The sequence below is a fragment of the Microcaecilia unicolor genome, chromosome 12, assembly GCF_901765095.1.
Source record: "Microcaecilia unicolor chromosome 12, aMicUni1.1, whole genome shotgun sequence".
NCBI classification, from domain to species: domain Eukaryota; kingdom Metazoa; phylum Chordata; class Amphibia; order Gymnophiona; family Siphonopidae; genus Microcaecilia; species Microcaecilia unicolor.
This window is the reverse complement of record NC_044042.1, coordinates 92,507,276-92,527,634: the sequence shown is the minus strand read 5'-3', so window position 1 is coordinate 92,527,634 and position 20,359 is coordinate 92,507,276. Positions and strand designations below refer to the sequence as shown.

Sequence of the window (20,359 nt, the reverse complement as noted above, 5' to 3'; positions counted from 1 at the left end):
CAAGGCGTACTAATTCCGAGCCCTGGCTGACACCTTGCATCCGATACCTTAGCTCCTGTGCCCGATCTGCTGAACGCCTCTGGAGGAAATCTCGCACCCATACCGACTTCACTCATTACAAATTCATGCTATCCTCCTTCCAGTCCTCCCTATTCCTTGCCAAACAGGACTATTACACCCAAATGACTAATTCTCTCGGCTCCAACCCTCGTCGTCTCTTCGCCACCCTCAACTCCCTCCTCAAAGTGCCCTCCGTTCCCACCCACCCCTCACTCTCTCCTCAATCACTGGCTGACTACTTCCGCAACAAGGTGCAAAAGATCAACCTCAAATTCACTACCAAGCCACCTCCTCCTCTTCACCCTTTAACCCACTTCCTCAACCATCCAACCCAGGCCTCCTTTTCCTGATATCACCGAGGAGGAAACCACCCACCTTCTTTCCTCCTCGAAATGCACCACCTGTTCCTCTGATCCCATCCCCACCAACTTACTAAACACCATCTCTCCTACTGTCACCCCCCCCCCCCCCCCCCATCTGTCATATCCTCAACCTCTCTCTCTCCACTGCAACTGTCCCTGACACCTTCAAGCATGCTGTAGTCACACCACTCCTCAAAAAAACCATCACTAGATCCTACCTGTCCTTCCAACTACCGCCCCCATCTCCCGCCTACCCTTCCTCTCCAAGATACTTGAACGCGCCGTTCACAGCCGCTGCCTTGATTTTCTCTCCTCTCATGTCATCCTCAATCCGCTGCAATCCGGTTTTCGCCCTCTACATTCAACAGAAACGGCACTCACTAAAGTCTGTAATGACCTGTTCCTTGCAAAATCCAAAGGTCACTACTCCATCCTCATCCTCCTCGACCTATCCTCTGCTTTTGACACTGTTAATCATAATCACTCCTTGCCGCACTATCCTCATTTGGATTCCAGGGCTCTGTCCTCTCCTGGTTCTCCTCTTATCTCTCCAACCGTACCTTCAGAGTACATTCTCATGGATCTTCCTCTACCCCCATCCCGCTCTCTGTTGGTGTTCCTCAGGGATCTGTCCTTGGACACCTTTTCTCAATCTACACCTCTTCCCTGGGCTCGCTGATCTCATCTCATGGTTTCCAATATCATCTTTATGCTGATGACACCCAGCTTTATCTCTCAACACCTGACATCACTGCGGAAACCCAGGCCAAAGTATCGGCCTGCTTATCCGACATTGCTGCCTGGATGTCCAACCGCCACCTGAAACTGAACACATGGCCAAGACCGAACTCACTGTCTTTCCACCCAAACCCACTTCTCCTCTCCCTCTACTATTTCTGTCGATAACACCCTCATCCTCCCCGTCTCATCTGCCCGCAATCTCAGAGTCATCTTCGACTCCTCCCTCTCCTTCTCTGCGCATATCCAGCAGACAGCCAACACCTGTCGCTTCTTTCTCTATATCAGCAGCAAAATTCGCCCTTTCCTCTCTGAGCACACCACCCATACTCTCATCCACTCTCTCATTACCTCTCGCCTTGACTACTGCAACCTACTCCTCACTTTGACTACTGCAACCTACTCCTCACTGGCCTCCCACTTAACCATCTATCCCCCCTTCAATCCGTTCAGAACTCTGCTATGCGTCTTATCTTCCGCCTAGACCGATATGCTCATATCACCCCTCTCCTCAAGTCACTTCACTGGCTTCCGATCAGGTACCGCATACAATTCAAGCTTCTCTTATTAACCTACAAATGCACTCAATCTGCAGCCCCTCATCATTACCTCTCTACCCTCATCTCCCCTTACGCTCCTACCCGTAACCTCCGCTCACAGGACAAATCCCTCCTCTCAGTACCCTTCTCCACCACCGCCAACTCCAGGCTCCGCCCTTTCTGCCTCGCCTCATCCTATGCTTGGAATAAACTCCCTGAGCCCATACACCAAGCCCCCTCCCTGCCCATCTTCAAATCCTTGCTCAAAGCCCACCTCTTCAATGTCGCTTTCGGCACCTAACCATTATTCATCTAGTCAGGAAATCTAGTCTGCCCCAATTTGATTGACTGCACATTTTTGTCCTTTAGATTGTAAGCTCCTTCGAGCAGGGACCGTCCTCTGTGTTAAATTGTACAGCGCTGCGTAACCCTGGTACCGCTTTATAAATGTTTAGTAGTAATCAGTAGTAATTTCCTGGAAGCCACTAAGTTGCAAGATCCGAGACAACATGGCTCTACCACAGGTAAATCGTGCCAAATGAATCTCATTGAATTCTTTGACTGGGTGACAGGAGAACTGAATCAGGGACGTGCTATAAACGTAATCTACTTAGATTTCAGCAAAGCTTTTGACACGGTTCCCCACAGGAGGCTCTTGAATAAACTTGACGGGCTGAACTGGTGAACTGGATTAGGAACTGGTTGACTGGCAGACGCCAGAGGGTGGTGGTTAATGGAATTCGTTTGCATGAGGGAAAGGTGAATAGTGGAGTGCGTCAGGGATCGTTGCTGGGGCCGATTCTGTTCAATATATTTGTGAGTGACATTGCCGAAGGGTTAGAAGGTAAAGTTTGCCTTTTTGCGGATGATACTAAGATTTGTAACAGAGTGGACACCCGGGAGGGAGTGGAAAACATGAAAAAGGATCTGCGGAAGCTAGAAGATTGGTCTAAGGTTTGGCAATTAAAATTCAATACGAAGAAATGCAAAGTGATGCACTTATGGAAATCCACAGGAGACATATGTGTTAGGTGGCGAGAGTCTGATATGTATGGACGGTGAGAGGGATCTTGGGGTGATAGTATCTGGGTATCTGTGCCTGAGATGGTCCGGTTGTACCGAGTACAGCGTTTGAAGCCCCTGGGAGTCTTCGATGACATGGAAGGAAAGACAGCACCATCTAAATCAAAAGTCACAATTGTGCCAAGAAAAAGGGAACAAAAGGAGGGAATGACCCGACCGAGCAGCCTAAAAACAGCCGCAAAATAGGGAGAAAATCTGAAAAACGCTCGCTGAAAAATGTCAATGCTCTTTCCCGGGCACACAGAGGAGCCACAGAATATCTGTTGCTCCTCATGCGGAAGAAAAAGAACTGAGGAGTGTGGCCGCGCGGTAAGACACTCGGTGCATGCTCAGTCATACGCACAGCCCACTCAGAAGGTTCTAGCAAACTTTTTGCTATGTGGAATGCCATTTCCCGGGCCGGCGCAGATCGCCAACACAACTGTGAGTATAACACAGCCTGCTTGTCCTCAAAGAATCCACTCATCTGGACTGCTCTGGAATAGATGATAAGGAATGCATTTCATTCTGTTATCATAGCACACCAGCTATTTAACCTATAACTCTACACAAACAGTACATAATAGTGCAGTTGCACTTATCAACAGAGAGCATCTACAAAGCAGCAACCATTTACTCCCATTCTAATAGGTTGCCTAAAGCTAAGCACCATTTGCACACTACATTTACAGAATACTGCCATCCAAACAAATACTTCCACACATAAATGGCAGCTACATGCTTAACGCTACTCTATGATCTTAGCACGCAAATGTTTCATATATAAATGCAAGGAGGTGATCACATGGGGGAGGCTCTTAGTTACAGAATACCATAGTTTAAAAAGTGTGCAAGTGCCATATTTAGGTGCTTGCATTTATGCCCATCATAGACTGGAGGAGTAGCCTAGTGGTTAGTGCAGCGGACTTTGATCCTGGGGAACTGGGTTTGATTCCCACTGCAGCTCCTTGCGACTTTGGGCAAGTCACAACCCTCCACTGCCCCAGGTACAAATAAGAACCTGTATGTAATATGTAAACCGCTTTGAATGTAGTTGCAAAAACCACAGAAAGGTGGTATATCAAGTCTCATTCCCTTTCCCCCTTAACTGCTTTGTCCATTAAAGACTTAGGAGAAGAGCCAAGCTTTTGCTTGCTTTCTGAAGTAAAGGAAGTTGAAAGTCTTGCATTAAGCAAAGCCTTTCTGGGAGTGTGTTCCAGAGTGTGGAGGCTGCTTCAAGGAAGGCTCTTTGCCAAATGTCACATCACGTAATTCCTTTGGAGAGGATGTAGTTAGGGATATTTTTTGGGAAGATTTTAGCAATCTTTTGGAGGTGTGTAGAGGTAGATCCTCTTCAAGTTTTGCCCATGATTATCCAGATATTCAGCCTCATTTCTACCTGGACAAATTCACCCACTTACTTTTTACCTGGAAAGCATCAGCTGATTATCAGCCTCTAAGTAATTGGGTGGCATATAAATGTTTGTGAGTGATTATTACATGCTTAAAGGACAGTCAGAAAAAGGCAAACAAATCCCAAAATGCCTTTACCTTCGTTGTGGAACTATCACTAGTAAAAAGGCGAGAACTTCTCCGAGGTAATGCATTAGCTGGAGCAGCAATAGTTGGGCTCAGAACCTGAGGAGTTGCACTGCAAAGAGAATAATCAGTTAGAAACTTGACTGGCTCAAGAGAACCAAAATGAGCATCCACAGCAGGCAGAAAGCAGCAGGGCAGCACTTGGAATTCAGCTGTTGAAAAAGCTTCAGAGAGGAGCTCAGGTTTTAAGCAGACACTTTTAGCTGACTATGGTATACTGCATAGTCAGTTTGTAAAGGGTGCTGCAGTTTCAAGCAGATAGCAAAGAGGCTTTGTATTCAATATAAATAAAACTTGTATTTGAAACCAATAAAAATAAAATCTTTTCCCCTTATGCTATTCCTTGGAAGGCTGCTGTACATTTATTATCTGACTGGCCTTAGTAGCACCACACACATCCTCCACATATCCCTTTCAGTGTGTCCATGTTTCTGTGTGCATCTCCCTACAATGCAGCCCAAATGAACAGAGCTTCATGTTAAAAGTTCAGAATATTCCACAACCACATATGGTTTATTCTGACTTTGTACACCATCCGGTTCTGCGTTAGTATGGGCGGTACAGAATTACTAAATTTTAAAACTAGAAAAGAACTACAGTTTTCTAAAGGAAAGAAACACACCAGAGGAGGATAGAATTCAGTCAACATCTAAACCACAAATAAAGTAAATACCTTGTCTGTGGACCAGAACTCTGTGTTTGTACTGCAAGAATTGGCGTCACATCTCGACTATTTCCACTTTGCGAAAAGACAGACTTTGTTCCAGGTTGGCCCAGTCTAGCAACAGACTGCAAAAGACAAAATTTCCAATCTATAGGTTTCTTATTATATAAATAAGTTGCACAAACAACCAAATCAGGAAATAAGCCATTTCTATTAGATATGCCCATTTTATGAAGAACATTACTACCATTTTTTTATCATTCTGACAACAGAATTTCTACTTTGCAGTTGTCTGCTACTGAACAAGAAAACAAAGTTACTTACCTGTAGCAGGTGTTCTCCGAGGATAGGACAATCATTCTCACAACTGGGGTGATGTCATTCAACAGAGCCCGGTGCAGATGCTGCCCAGCGCTTTATCTCTAAGAGGCCTCTGGGAGCATCCCATCATGCATATGCAGGTGCCCTCCCGCCAGGACAAACAATCTGACATAGTTGAAAAAGACAACTCCAAAGGGGGGAGAGAGGGTTTGTGCCTACTGTCCTCGGAGAACACCTGCTACAGGTAAATAACCTTGCTTTCTCCGAGGACAAGCAGGCAATATCTCACAACAGGGAATCTCTAAATATAAGACTCATTGAAAACAACGTTAGGACAATGGGCATAGGCAAAAGAGATGCAGTTTGCCAGCCAACTGGACAAGATGCATTGGTTGACAGCTACCTCCATCCTGTTGGGATCAAAAGAAATGAAAAGCTGAGTGGACTGTCTATTGGCTTTAGTCTGATCCAGATAGAAGGAAGACTCACTTGCAGTTCAAGATGTGTGCACTTTCGCCAGGATGGGCATGAGGTTTGGGGAAGAATGTTGGCAGAATAATCGACTGGTTAAGATGGAACTCCTACACCATCTTAGGAAGGAACTTGGGGTGAGTGAGAACTACTCTTATGATGAAACTCTGTGTAAGGTGGATCCACTAGGAGGGCTTGAATCTCACAGACAATGTGAGCTGAAGTAACCAACATCAGAAACAAGACTTTCAAAGGTCAGGTACTTCAGATGAGAGGAATCTAGCAGCTCAAAAAGAGCTTTCGTCGGCTGGATAAGGTTGAGGTCCCGTGAATTGGGGGGCGGGGCTTTGTCAACAGCAAACCCCGCTAAAGCAAACAACTAGAGGCTATCCAGAGACAGGCTTACATCTCGTATGGTGATGAACAGCGCTGATCACACTGAGGTGAACTCTTACAGAATCGGTTTTCAAGCCAGACTCCGAGAGGTGCAGGTACTCAAGCAGTTTTCGTGTAGGGCAAGAGAGGATCTAGGGCCTTGCTCTCACATCGGACAGCAAACCTCCTTCACTTAAAGGAGTAACACCTCTTAGTGGAATCTTTCCTGGAAGCCAGCAAGACCCTGGAGACACCCTCTGGCAGGTTCAAAGAGGCAAATTCTAGCATCTCAACGTACAGGCCTTGAGAGCCAAGGACTGGAGATTGGAATGAAGAACAGACTCCTCCTTCTGAGTGAGGAGGCTCAGAAAACAAACACTCATCTCCACAGTTCTTCAGTGGATAACTCCAGAAGAGGGAACCACACCTGCCTCGGCCAGAATGGGGTGCGGAGGAGAATGGTACCCTTGTCGTGTTTGAGTTTCAAAAGACTCTTTCCTATCAGAAGAATGGGAGGATATGCATACAGAAAATCCATTCCCCAATAAAAGGAGACAGGCATCTGCTGCTAGTCTGCCATGCAATGAGTCTGGAGCAGAACAGAGGGTCTTTGCTGTTAAGATGAGTGGCAAAAAGATCCACCAAGAAGGTGCCCCACTTTTGGAAGATCTTGCAGGCAATGCCTATATTGAGAGACTACTCGCGCAGTTGCATTACCTGCTCAGCCTGTTCCGTTTCCCCGCCAGATATGTGTACTGGAGCAACTGGAGGACCATGCACTGGTACACAATCCAATGGTCCCCTCACACAAGGGGTAAGGCCCCCTTGTTTGTTTACATAATATATAGTAACCTGTGTTTGAATCACGATAATCTGGTTCATCAGTCCATCTCTGAAAGCTTTTAGAACGTTCCAAATCACCCGGAATGTCACGAAGTTCAATTGCAGTGAAGCTTCCTGGGAAGACCAAATTCCCTGTGTTTGAAGTCCATATACAAGGGATCCCCAGCTCAGGTTAGATATATACATGGTTACAAGCTTCTCAGGTGTAAGAATTTGGAATGGTAGTCCCAGGATCAAATTAGAGCAAATGGTCTGTAGGTAGAATAACCATAAATAATTCCTATAGGAAAATAACTCCCAACAGATTATTATTTACGCCAAGGTCCTATGATGCAGAACTCTGCATAAGCAAATATTCTGGATTCTTGTCTAGGGGAACTTAGGACCTTGCTTTTGGCCCCTAGCCAAATTTGCCATTACAGATAAGTGAAACCAAAGCCAAAGCTGATTGTATAGCTCCATGATGCGTCTGCACCTTGAGTACTACGTTCAGTTTTGGTCACTGTATCTCAAAAAAGGTATAGCGAAATTAGAAAAGGTTCAAAGAAGAGCTATCAAAATGATTAAGGGGATGGATCACCTCTCGTATGAGGAAAGGCTGAAGAGATTAGGGCTCTTCATCTTGGAAAAGAGACAGATGAGGGGAATTATGATTGAGGTCTATGAAATCCTGAGTGGTGTAGAACGAGTAGAAGTAAATCGATTTTGTACTCATTCCAAAAGTACAGAGACAAGGGGACACTCGAGGAAGTTATATGGAAATACTTTTAAAACAAATAGGAAGAAATATTTTTTCACTCAATGAATAGTTAAGTTCTGGAACTCTGTGCCTGAGGATGTGGTAACAGTGGTTAGCGTACCTGGGTTTGGACAAGTTCCCGGAGGAAAAGTCCATAGTTTGCTATTGAGTCAGACATGGGGAAACAACTGCTTACCCTGGTGTTTGTAGTATGGAGTGTTGCCACGATTTGGGTTTCTGCCAGGTACTTGTGACCTGGCTTGGCCACTGTTTGGAAAACAGGATACTGGGCTAGATGGACCATTGGTTTGACCCAGTATGGCTACTCTTATGTTCTAACAAGCCGGTAAAGGAATCATTTGGACTGCTAGTTAACCGAGGGGTAAAAGGGGCAATCAGTGAAGACAAAGCCATAGCAGAGAGATTAAATTAATTCTTTGCTTCGGTCTTCACCGAGGAAGGTTTGGGAGAGATTCTGGTGCCAGAAATGGCATGCAAAGCTGACTATTCAGAGAAACTAAAGTCTCTATAAACTTGGAGGAGGTAATGACACAATTTGACATATTGAAGAGTAGCAAATCTCGTGGACTGGATGGTATTCATCTCAGAGTACTGTTAGAATCGAAAAATGAACTTGCGGAACTATTGCTATGGACGTAATCTACTTAGATTTCAGCAAAGCTTTTGACACGGTTCCCCACAGGAGGCTCTTGAATCAACTAGACGGGCTGAAGATAGGACCCGAAGTGGTGAACTGGATTAGGAAGTGGTTGACGGGCAGACGCCAGAGGGTGGTGGTGAATGGAGTTCGCTCTGAGGAGGGAAAGGTGAGTAGTGGAGTGCCTCAGGGATCGGTGCTGGGGCCGATTCTATTCAATATATTTGTGAGTGACATTGCCGAAGGCTTACAAGGTAAAGTTTGCCTTTTTGCGGATGACACCAAGACTTGCAACAGAGTGGACACCCCGGAGGGAGTGGAAAGCATGAAAAAAGATCTGCGGAAGCTAGAAGAATGGTCTAACGTTTGGCAATTAAAATTCAATGCGAAGAAATGCAAAGTGATGCATTTAGGGAGTAGAAATCCAAGGGAGACTTATGTGTTAGGCGGGGAGAGTCTGATAGATATGGACGGGGAGAGGTATCTTGGGATGATAGTATCTGAGGACCTGAAGGCGACAAAACAGTGTGACATGGCTGTGACTGTAGCAAGAAGGTTGCTAGGCTGTATAGAGAGAGGTGTGACCAGCAGAAGAAAAGTGGTTTTAATACCACTATATAAGACGTTGGTGAAGCCCCACCTGGAGTATTGCGTTCAATTTTGGAGGCCGTATCTTGCGAAGGATGTTAAAAAAATGGAAGCGGTGCAAAGAAAAGCTACGAGAATGGTATGGCATTTGCGTTGCAAGACGTATGAGGAGAGACTTGTTGACCTGAACATGTATACCCTGGAGGAAAGGAGAAACAGGGGTGATGTAATACAGACGTTCAAATATTTGAAAGGTATTAATCCGCAAACGAACCTTTTCCGGAGATGGGAAGGTGGTAGAACTAGAGGACATGAAATGAGATTGAAGGGGGGCAGACTCAAGAAAAATATCAGGAAGTATTTTTTCACGGAGAGAGTGGTGGATGCTTGGAATGCCTTCCCGCGGGAGGTGGTGGAGAGGAAAACGGTAACGGAATTCAAACATGCGTGGGATAAACAAAGGAATCCTGCTCAGAAGGAAGGGATCCCCAGAAGCTTAGCTGGTGGTGGGAGGCAGGGCTGGTGGTTGGGAGGTGGGGATAGTGCTGGGCAGAGTTATACAGTCTGTGCCAGAACTGGTAGTGGGAGGCGGGGATAGTGCTGGGCAGACTTACACGGTCTTTGCCAGAGCCGGTGGTGGGAGGCGGGGCGGGTGGTTGGGGGGCAAGGATAGTGCTGGGCAGACTTATACTGTCTGTGCCCTGAAAAAGACAGGTACAAATCAAGGTAAGGTGTACACAAAAAATGGCACATGTGAGTTTATCTTGTTGGGCAGACTGGATGGACCGTGCAGGTCTTTTTCTGCTGTCATCTACTATGTTATGTGTATATATATATATATATATATATAAATATAAAGATAAGAATGTACAAATATAGAATCACTCTATAGCAAGGCATAGCAAAATACAAAAATATAGAACTTGCTGATAATAATAAAACAGAACTAGATTGCTACTGAATACTATACACAATGATTCTTTCTGGACTACAATACTAGGTAATTACAGAAACCTGATTTGTAACCTAAACTATGGTTCTTATGCCAAATAAAAAGTTAGCAGCTCTATCTCCTGACCACAAGTTATGATGTAATCGATCTTTCTTGGATAAACACTAATCACTAATCCCGGACTACAGAAAGTAAATCACTGAATCTCACCGCACTGGCAGCCTCACGATGAAGTAGATGCAGGTTCCTTCTTAGACTCGAGGTGTCTCCCCAGTGAGTCAGTCTTAGATGTAGTGCAGGGTGTCTCTGCAGATAGCAGGTGTCAGTCACTCCATGCCGTATTTCAGGGCTGGTATAGCTGAGCCACCGAGTATTTTCACCAGATATGCAGTTCGCAGGTGTTTCAGGTCTTCTCCCTTCTCTTGTCAGTCCAAACTCCCCGATGGTTCTTACCAACTCTGACTAACTAACTTTCTTCTGTTTCCGCGTTCTTAGTACCAATCATGATCTCGTCCAGCTCACTACATGGGCAAGAACAGTCCTTTGTTTTATGACCTTGAAAATGGTAACTTTCTGGTCTGCATCTCTGGTTCTAACCAGGATTTCTGGAGCCATAGGTCTCACTCCCTTCTCAGCTTCTTAGGGTGATAACAGGGTGGTTGTAACACAGAATGTCCTTGGCTGTGGTCTGCCTGCTAGTAAATTTTCCACAAGCTGAAAAGCTGGATCTCGCTGACACAGAAAGGTTCAGGTCAGAGGTTGTAGCAGCCATCTTGTTTGTAACCGGCTGCATTAGGCTTGTATGAACTAAGACCAGCTCAGGTGAGATCACAGGGAAATACCCCTACAGGTCCTAGGTTCCTCCTAGCCTAAGACCATTGGGAAGCTAGAATCCACTGAGCATCCTTCAAATGGTGGCTTGTCATGGGCATCACATGTACTGTCAAGGCTATGTGGTCCAATAGCCTCACCATCTGCCGAGACATGTCCTGCTGACCTCAGCGGCGATGGCCATCAAAACATCTGTCTGTACCTGCAGGAGGTAGGCCCAAGCTTGTACTGTGTCTAGCAGGGCTCCAATGAATTCCTTACTGTACAGGTTGTAGGTGGGACTCTGGGTAGTTGATCACAAAACCTAGTACTTCCAGCACCCGAATAGTCCTCCATATGAGTAGCCAATCGACCAACCAGGGAAACGCATGCACTCCGTCTGTGTAGCGACACTGCGACTACCACTAGACATTTTGAGAAGACCTTGGGAGCTGACGCAAGGCCAAAGGGCAGTGCACGATACTGGAAGTGGCATTTCCCCATGTGAATCTGAGATACTTCCCAGTCATAGAAGTATCTGAATGTGGGTACAGGAAGCATAGCCAATCATTCACTTGACTCATGGGGAAACAATCCTGAACTTTTCCTTGACCAGATACCAGTTCAGGCCCCTGAGGTCTAGGATGGCATGGGATGAGATCCCTCCCCATTTTCTTGAGCACTTGGAAGTACCTGGAATAGAATTCCTTCTCTTCTTGCCCTGATGAAATAGACTCGTAAGCACTGGCCTTTAGAAAGGTAGAGAATTCATCTGCAAGTACTTCCTTGTGCAGAGAGCTGGAGATAAGATCGGCAATTTGGAGGATGTTTTCACCAGTAGACTGCACAACTATGGCAGACAATTTGAAGAACTCACAAGTTGGAGGTTAAAAGGGGCTACCTTTCCTGGAAAAACAATTCAGCCTCCCCCTACCTGCAGGTCATCTGGAACGGCTATTTGGATGATGGCTATTGTTCTCGTTGAGCCGGTCAAAAGCTCATTCACTGCTTTGACTGGGGAGCCAGCTGGGGCTTCGGGGGGTGTGCTGCTGCTAGGATCAGGAGCACCAAGAATGGGCCTCTTGGGTGGGGCAGGTAGAAGTGAAACTACACCTATGAGGGTAGCAAGTGTTCCTCTGAGGTCCAATCAAAATCTGTGAGGAATGGCTGAGGAAGGAGGCTGCCGAGAGAGGGACTTGATGGTGTCACAGTGTTTCCTATTGATGTCTGCAACCTCCACCTTGTCCCCAAAAAGGTTATCTCCTCATCCGCCAACCTCTCTTGAGCCACTGGACACCTAAGGCAGTCTGGACACAATGTCAAAAGTATCAAACATGCCTCTAGCTAGGTATGTCCTGCACTCCTCCTGCTGTGCAGTCAGATGGCTAAGCTCTGCAACCAGCTCTGCTGAGAGAGTGCTTGCAGTGAAGCACACCTCCTGGGAGAAATGAGACCTCAGCTGTCTTGGCCTACTAGTGGAACATCCAGCCTGGTCAGGATGCCGAGGTACATAAGTACCGCCACACTGAGAAAAGACCAAGGGTCCATTAAGCCCAGCATCATGTCTCCGACAGCGGCCAATCCAGGCTTCAAGAACCCGGCAGCGACCCCCCCCCCCCCCCAAAAAAAAAAAAAAAAAAAAAAAATTAATAATGTTCAATGGACTTTTCCCTCAGGAATCTGTCCAAACCCCCTTTAAATTCCGTAAGGCCAGCTGCTGTCACTACATTCTCCGGTAACGAGTTCCAGAGTCTAACTACACGCTGAGTAAAGAAAAACTTCCTCCTATTTGTTTTAAATCTACCATATTCTAGCTTCATCTTGTGTCCCCTGGTTTTGTTGTTGTTTGAAAGTGTAAACAAACACTTCACATCTGTCCGCTCTACGCTCATTATCTTGTAGACTTCTATCATATCACCCTTAGCTGCCTTTTCTCCAACCCCGGGGAAGCTTCCATCCCCGACATCAAGCAGGACACTGCACAGGCCAGCCTAGATGCCTACTGAGGCATTGGCATCAGTGGCTGCTCCACAGATGAGACCTATGCCTCCAAAGAGGGCTGGAGCTGTGCTGTGGCTGGCATAAGCGCCCTCAATGCCAATGCACTCTGCTGTTGCAGCAAGACCACCAGCTCCTCCTGGAGCATGGTCCAGAACTGGTCATCGACGGCAGGGTCGGTGTCTGTGTGGAGGACAGCCTGAGCCCAGCTGTAAGGTGGGGAGAGTGCTACTCTCGATGCTAACGCTTCACAGGTATGGGTAACACCAATGTCCCGGTGCTCCTGGTACCTCGCTTTGAAGGGGTCCGATGCTTGCTCTTCTTAAACTGACCTTGGTGTCAAACATCGAAGCCCCACAGGACCAATGCAGACGACACTGAATCCCCACATTGCCTCAGTGCTGGGTTCAATGCAGACAGGTCCCGGGGCCCTAACATAGCAACCCACATTGAGGAAGGGGGAAATCACCTCGATGCAGGCGCACTCTGTGTTGGATGAACTGCCTCTGCCATCAGGGCTGAAGCTTCTGATGCAGATGTTGATGGACTGGACTTGGCGCTAAAAAGTTTTTCATGCTCGATCTCCCTGGCTCTCTGGGTCCTCTTTTGTATGTGCAAGCAGAGGACACAGGAATGAGTGTCATGGTCTGGCCCCGCCCCAAGCACTGGAGACACCAATTACAGGGATCAGTCCTAGAGATAACCCGATTCCACAGGGAACAGCACTTAAAACTACTGGGAACCTCTGGGACCTGGAGGAAAAACAGCAAACACCAAACCAAACGGCTCAACGGTGAGGGTGAAAAAAGGCCACTCGCACTTGAAAAAGCTCAATGCAACCCAGCCGGAGCTTGGTCCACCAAGCCGAAAAACTAAGGAAACTTAAAACAGGGCAAATAAAAAATAAAATTAAAATACAAACGAAAGAAAAAGGACAAAAATCCCACGAGGAAGGCACCAAGATAAATGAAAGTAAACCTGCTGAGAGATCAAAACCGCAACCTCTTTTCTCCATGGGAAAATACAAAGTGTTGCCATACTGGGACAGATCGAAGGTCCATCAAGCCCAATATCCTGTTCCAAGAGTGGCCAATCTAGGTCACAAGTACCTGGCAAGATCCTAGAATAGTAAAACAAATTTTATGCCGTTCAAAAGTACCATCCTGGAGGCCCAGGCCAAACATATTCCGCAAATTAGAAAAGACTGAAGTCCAAGAGACAGCCAGCATGGCTGAAAAGTGAGGTGAAGGAAGCTATTAGGGCTAAAAGAAATGCCTTCAGAAAATGGAAGAAGGAACAGTCTGAAAATAACAAACAGCAGCATAAGGAGTGTCAAAGCAAATGCAAGGCGCAGATAAAGAAGGCCAAGAGAGATTACAAAAAAAAAAAAAAAAAAGATAGCATTAGAGACAAAAAAACATAGTAAAAATTTCTCAGTATATTAAAAGCAGGAAGCCGGCAAAAGAATCGGTTGGGCCACTGGATGACTAAGGGGTAAAAGGGGTGATCAAGGAAGACAAAGACGTGGCAGAAAGATTGAATGAATTCTTTGCTTCGGTCTTCACCAAAGATTTGGGTGGTATTTCAAGCGGACGAGTCGGAGAAACTTACTGACTTCACGGTAAACCTGGAGGACGTAATGGGGCAGTTCAGCAAACTGAAGAGTAGCAAATCTCCTGGACTGGATGGTATTCATCCTAGAGTGCTAATACAACTGAAAAATGAGCATGCGGAGCTACTGTTAGTGATGCAATTTATCCTTAAAATCGAGCGTGGTACCGGAAGATTAGAGGGTGGCCAATGTATCGCCAATTTTTAAAAAAGGTTCCAGGGGAGATCCGGGAAATTATAGACCAGTGAGTCTGACGTCGGTGCCGGGGAAAATGGTAGAGGCTATTAAAAACAAAATTACAGAGCACATCCAAGGACATGGATTACTGAGACCAAGTCAGGACGGCTTTAGTGTGGGGAAATCTTGTCTGACCAATTTACTTCAATTCTTTGAAGGAGTAAACAAACACGTGGACAAAGGGGAGCTGGTTGACATTGTGTATCTGGATTTTCAAAAGGTGTTTGACAAGGTACCTCATGAAAGGCTACAGAGGAAAGGGTCATGGGATAGGAGGAAATGTCCTATTGTGGATTAAAAACTGGTCGAAGGATAGGAAATAGAGTGGGGTTATAAATGGGCAGTATTCACAATGGAAAAGGGTAGTTAGTGGGGTTCCTCAGGGGTCAGTGCTAGGACCGCTCCTTTTTAATGTATTTATAAACGATTTAGAGATGGGAGTAACCAGCGAGGTAATAAATTTGCTATTGACACAAAGTTATTTAAAGTCGTTAACTCGCAACAGGATTGTGAAAAATTACAGAAGGACCTTACGAGACTGGGAGACTGGGTGGCTAAATGGCAGATGACGTTTAATGTGAACAAGTGCAAGGTGATGCATATGGGAAAAAAGAACCATAATTATTGCTACGTCATGCAAGGTTCCACGTTAGGAGTTACGGACCAAGAAAGGGATCTGGGTGTCGTCGTTCATAATACACTGAAACCCTTCTGCTCAGTGTGCTGCTGCGGCTAGGAAAGTGAATAGAATGTTGGGTATTATTAGGAAAGGTATGGAAAACAGGTGTGAGGATGCTATAATGCCGTTGTATCGCTCCATGGTGCGACCGCACCTTGAGTATTGTGTTCAATTCTGGTCGACGCAGCTCAAGAAAGATATAGTAGAACTGGAAAAGGAGCAGCGAAGAGCAACTAAAATGATAGCGGGGATGGGACAACTTCCCTATGAAGAAAGACTAAAGAGGCTAGGGCTTTTCAGCTTGGAGAAGAGACGGCTGAGTGGGGACATGATAGAGGTATATAAAATAATGAGTGGAGTGGAACAGGTGGATGTGAAGCATCTGTTCACGCTTTCCAAAAATACTAGGACTAAGGGTCATGCGATGAAACTACAGTGTAGTAAATTTAAAACAAATAGGAGAAAGGTTTTCTTCACCCAACGCATAATTAAACTCTGGAATTCGCTGCCGGAGAACGTAGTGAAGGCAGTTAGCTTGGCAGAGTTTAAAAAGGGGTTAGACGGTTTCCTAAAGGACTTGGGAAAAATCCACAATTTCGGGAACATGTATAAAATGTTTGTACGTTTGGGTAGCTTGCCAGGTGCCCTTGACCTGGATTTACTGCTGTCGGGGACAGGATGCTGGGCTCGATGGACCTTTGGTCTTTTCCCAGTATGGCATTACTTATGTACTTATGATTTTCTGAAGTCCATCCTAATGACTTATGAACTTTTCTTTTAGGAAATTATCCAAACCTTTTTTAAACTCTGCTAAATTAACTGCTTTTACTATATTCTCTGGCAACAAATTCCAGAGTTTAACTACTCATTGAGTGAAGAAATATTTTCTCAGATTTGTTTTAAATTTACTACTTAGTAGCTTCATTGTGTGCCCCCTAGTCCTAGTATTTTTAGAAAGAGTAAACAAGTAATTCGCGTCTACCTGTTCCACTTCACTCAGTATTTCATAGACTAAGATGGCTTGTCCTGCACTCGCATGTTGGGCGGTTATGGTGGACAGATGACTGACATCACCCAGTTGTGAGATACGGTCTGCTTGCCCTTGGAGAAACTCCTTAAAATAAAGAAAATCACCACCACATTTATTACATTTCTATCCCGCGCTTTCTCACACATGGCAGGCTCAATGCGGCTTACATAGTAACAATATAATGAAGATACATACCTGTAGCAGGTATTCTCCGAGGACAGCAGGCTGATTGTTCTCACTGATGGGTGACGTCCACGGCAGCCCCGAGACCGGAAATCTACCGAGCAACAAAAGTTTGCTAGAGCCTTCGATCGCGGAAGACAACTCCAAAGGGGAGGCGGGCGGGTATGTGAGAACAATCAGCCTGCTGTCCTCGGAGAATACCTGCTACAGGTATGTATCTTCATTTTCTCTGAGGACAAGCAAGCTGCTTGTTCTCACTGATGGGGTAGCCCTAGCCCCCAGGCTCACTCAAAACAACAAGGAAAGGTCAATTGGGCCTCGCAACAGCGAGGACATAACAAGGATTGACCTACAAAGAAAACATCTAACAGAGTGCAGCCTGGAACAGAACAAAAAATGGGCCTAGGGGGGTGGAGTTGGATTCTAAACCCCAAACAGATTCTGCAGCACCGACTGCCCAAACCGACTGTCGCGTTGGGTATCCTGCTGAAGACAGTAGTGAGATGTGAATGTGTGGACTGAACACCATGTCGCAGCCTTGCAAATCTCTTCTATAGTGGCTGACTTCAAGTGGGCCACTTAAGCTGCCATGGCTCGAACACTGTGAGCCGTGACATGACCCTCAAGAGTCAGCCCAGCTTGGGCGTAAGTGAAGGAAATGCAATCTTCTAGCCAATTTGAAATGGTGCGTTTCCCAACAGCAACTCCCCTTCTGTTGGGGTCGAAAGAAACAAACATTTGGGCGGACTGTCTGAAGGGGCTTGTCCGCTCCACATAGAAGGCCAATGCTCTCTTGCAGTCCAATGTATGCAACTGACGTTCAGCAGGGCGGGTATGAGGACGGGGAAAAATGTTGGCAAGACAATTGACTGGTTCAGATGGAACTCAGACAGCACCTTTGGCAAGAACTTAGGGTGAGTGTGGAGGACTACTCTGTTATGATGAAATTTAGCATAAGGAGCATGGACTACCAAGGCTTGAAGCTCACTGACTCTATGAGCTGAAGTAACAGCCACCAAGAAAATGACCTTTCAGGTCAAATACTTCAGATGGCAGGAATTCAGTGGCTCAAAAGGAGGTTTCATCAGCTGGGTGAGAACGACGTTGAGACCCATGAAACTGGCGGAGGTTTGACAGGGGCCTTTGACAAAAGCAAGCCTCTCATGAAGCGAACAACTAAAGGCTGTCCAGAGATAGGCTTACCCTCTACACAGTGATAAGCACTAATTGCACTAAGGTGAACCCTTACGGAGTTGGTCTTTAGATCATATTCTGACAAGTGTAGAAGATATTCAAGCGGGGTCTGTGTAGAAGAGCGAGGATCTAGAGCCTTGCTGTCACACCAGACGGCAAACCTCCTCCATTTGAAAGAATAACTCCTCTTAGTGAAATCTTTCCTGGAAGCAAGACTCGGGAGACACCCTCAGAAAGACCCAAGGAGTCGAACTCTACGCCCTCAACATCCAGGCCGTGAGAGCCAGAGACTGAAGGCTGGGATGCAGAAGCGCCCCCTCGTTCTGAGTAATGAGGGTTGGAAAACACTCCAATCTCCACGGTTCTTCAGAGGACAACTCCAGAAGAAGAGGGAACCAGATCTGATGCGGCCAGAAAGGAGCTATCAGAATCATGGTTCCGCAGTCTTGCCTGAGTTTAAACAAAGTCTTCCCCACCAGAGGTATGGGAGGATATGCATATAGGAGGCCTCTCCCCCAATAAAGGAGAAAAGCATCCAACTCTAGCCTGCCGTGGGCCTGAAGTCTGGAACAGAACTGAGGGACCTTGTGATTGGTCTGAGAGGCAAAAAGATCCACCGAGGGGGTGCCCCATGCTCGGAAGATCTTGTGTACCACACCCGAGCTGAGCGACCATTCGTGAGGTTGCATTATCCTGCTCAACCTGTCGACCAGACTGTTTACGCCTGCCAGATACGTGGCTTGGAGAAGCATACTGTGAGCACGAGCCCATAGCCATATCTGGACGGCTTCCCGACACAGGGGGCGAGATCCGGTGCCCTCCTGCTTGTTGACGTAATACATGGCAACCTGTCTGTCTGAATTTGAATAATTTGATTGGACAGTCGATCTCTGAAAGCCATTAGAGCATTCCAGATCACTTGCAACTCCAGGAGATTGATCTGAAAACCTGATTTCTGGAGGGACCAAGCTCCTTGAGTGTGAAGCCCGTCTACATGGGCTCCCCACCCCAGGAGAGATGCATCCGTGGTCAGCACTTTTTGCGGCTGAGGAATTTAGAAGGGACGTCCCAAAATCAAATTGGATCGAATTGCCCACCACTGAAGGGAATTGTAAAATTTGGTGGGTAGCTGGATTGCATCCTCTAGATCCCCTGCGGCCTGAAGCCACTGAAAAGCTAGGGTCCATTGAGCTGATCGCATGTGAAGACAGGCCATGGGAGTCACATGGACTGTGGAGGCCATATGGCCTAGCAGTCTCAACATCTGCCGAGCTGTGATCTGCTGAGACACTCTAGCCAAGAAAACAAAAGACAAAAGGTTGTCTGCTGTCGTCTCTGGAAGATAGGAATGAGCAGTCTGTGAATCCAGCAAAGCTCCTATGAATTCTAGTTTTTGAACTGGAAGAAGATGGGACTTTGGGTAATTTATGACAAACCCCAGTAGCTTCAGGAGTTGAATAGTCATCTGCATGGACTGCAGAGCTCCTGCCTCTGAGGTGTTCTTCACCAGCCAATCGTCAAGATAGGGGAACACATGCACTCCCAGTCTGCGTATCGACGCTGCAACTACCGCCAGGCATTTGGTAAACACCCTGGGCGCAGATGCGAGACCAAAGGGCAGCACACAATACTGAAAGTGCTGTGTTCCCAGACGGAATCGTAGATATTGCCTGTGAGCTGGCAGTATCGGAATGTGCGTATAAGCATCCTTTAAGTCCAGAAAGCATAGCCAGTCGTTTTTCTGAATCATGGGAAGAAGGGTGCCCAGGGAAACCATCCTGAACTTTTCTCGGACCAGATATTTGTTCAGGGCCCTTAGGACTGGACGCATCCCCCGTTTTCTTTTGCACAAGGAAGTACCTGGAATAGAATCCCAGCCCTTCTTGGCCTGGTGGAACGGGCTCGACCACACTGGCGCTGAGAAGGGTGGAGAGTTCCTCTGCAAGTACCTGCCTGTGCTGGAAGCTGAAGGACTGAGCTCCTGGTGGGCAATTTGGACGTATGGAGAGCAAATTGAGGGAGCATCCTAGCCGGACTATTTGGAGAACCCACCAATCTGAGAGGCCACCTTTGGTGAAAAAATTTTAACCTCCCCCCGACCAGCAGATCGTCCGGCACAGACACTTTGATAGCGGCTATGCTCAACTAGAGCTAGTCAAAAGCCCGTCCCTTACTTTTTCTGGGGAGCTGCGGGGGCCTGACTAGGCACACGCTGTTGACGAGAACGAGCGCGCTGGGGTTGAGCCTGCGAAGGCTGTCGAGAAGGTGTATTGTACCTACACTTATTGTAAGCATAGGGATCATTCCGCCTTCCCCAGAAAAAACGTCTACCTGATGAGGTAGATGCTGAAGGCATCCGGCGGGAGAGATTGTCCATAGCGCTTTCCCGCTGGTTTAGATGTTCGACCACTTGCTCGACTTTCTCGCCAAAAATATTATCCCCCCAGCAAGGGGCATCCGCCATGAGAGTCTGCGCATCACTATACCTGATGCAGCGGCTCTGGATGCAACATCAAAAGAGTCGTAAGCACCCCTGGACAGGAATGACACGCCTTCAGCTGCCTGACCATCTCCTGAAAAGGCCTGGCGTGCTCCGGAGGGAGCTTGTCCATCAAGTCCGCCAGTTGCTTTACATTGTTCCGCAT

At 46.7% G+C, this 20,359-nt stretch overlaps 1 protein-coding gene across 1 annotated transcript in view; it reads right to left on the bottom strand.

Annotated features, from left to right (window-relative positions):
- CDC27 (cell division cycle 27) overlaps positions 1-20,359 on the bottom strand; it is a 456,933-nt gene that overhangs the window by 260,493 nt on the left and 176,081 nt on the right. Inside the window, exons 9-10 of the mRNA XM_030220526.1 lie at positions 5,034-5,149; positions 4,313-4,412 (exon numbers count right to left, since the gene is read on the bottom strand). Coding sequence (XP_030076386.1) covers positions 4,313-4,412; positions 5,034-5,149 — 216 coding nt within the window. The remainder of the gene's footprint in view (positions 1-4,312; positions 4,413-5,033; positions 5,150-20,359) is intronic.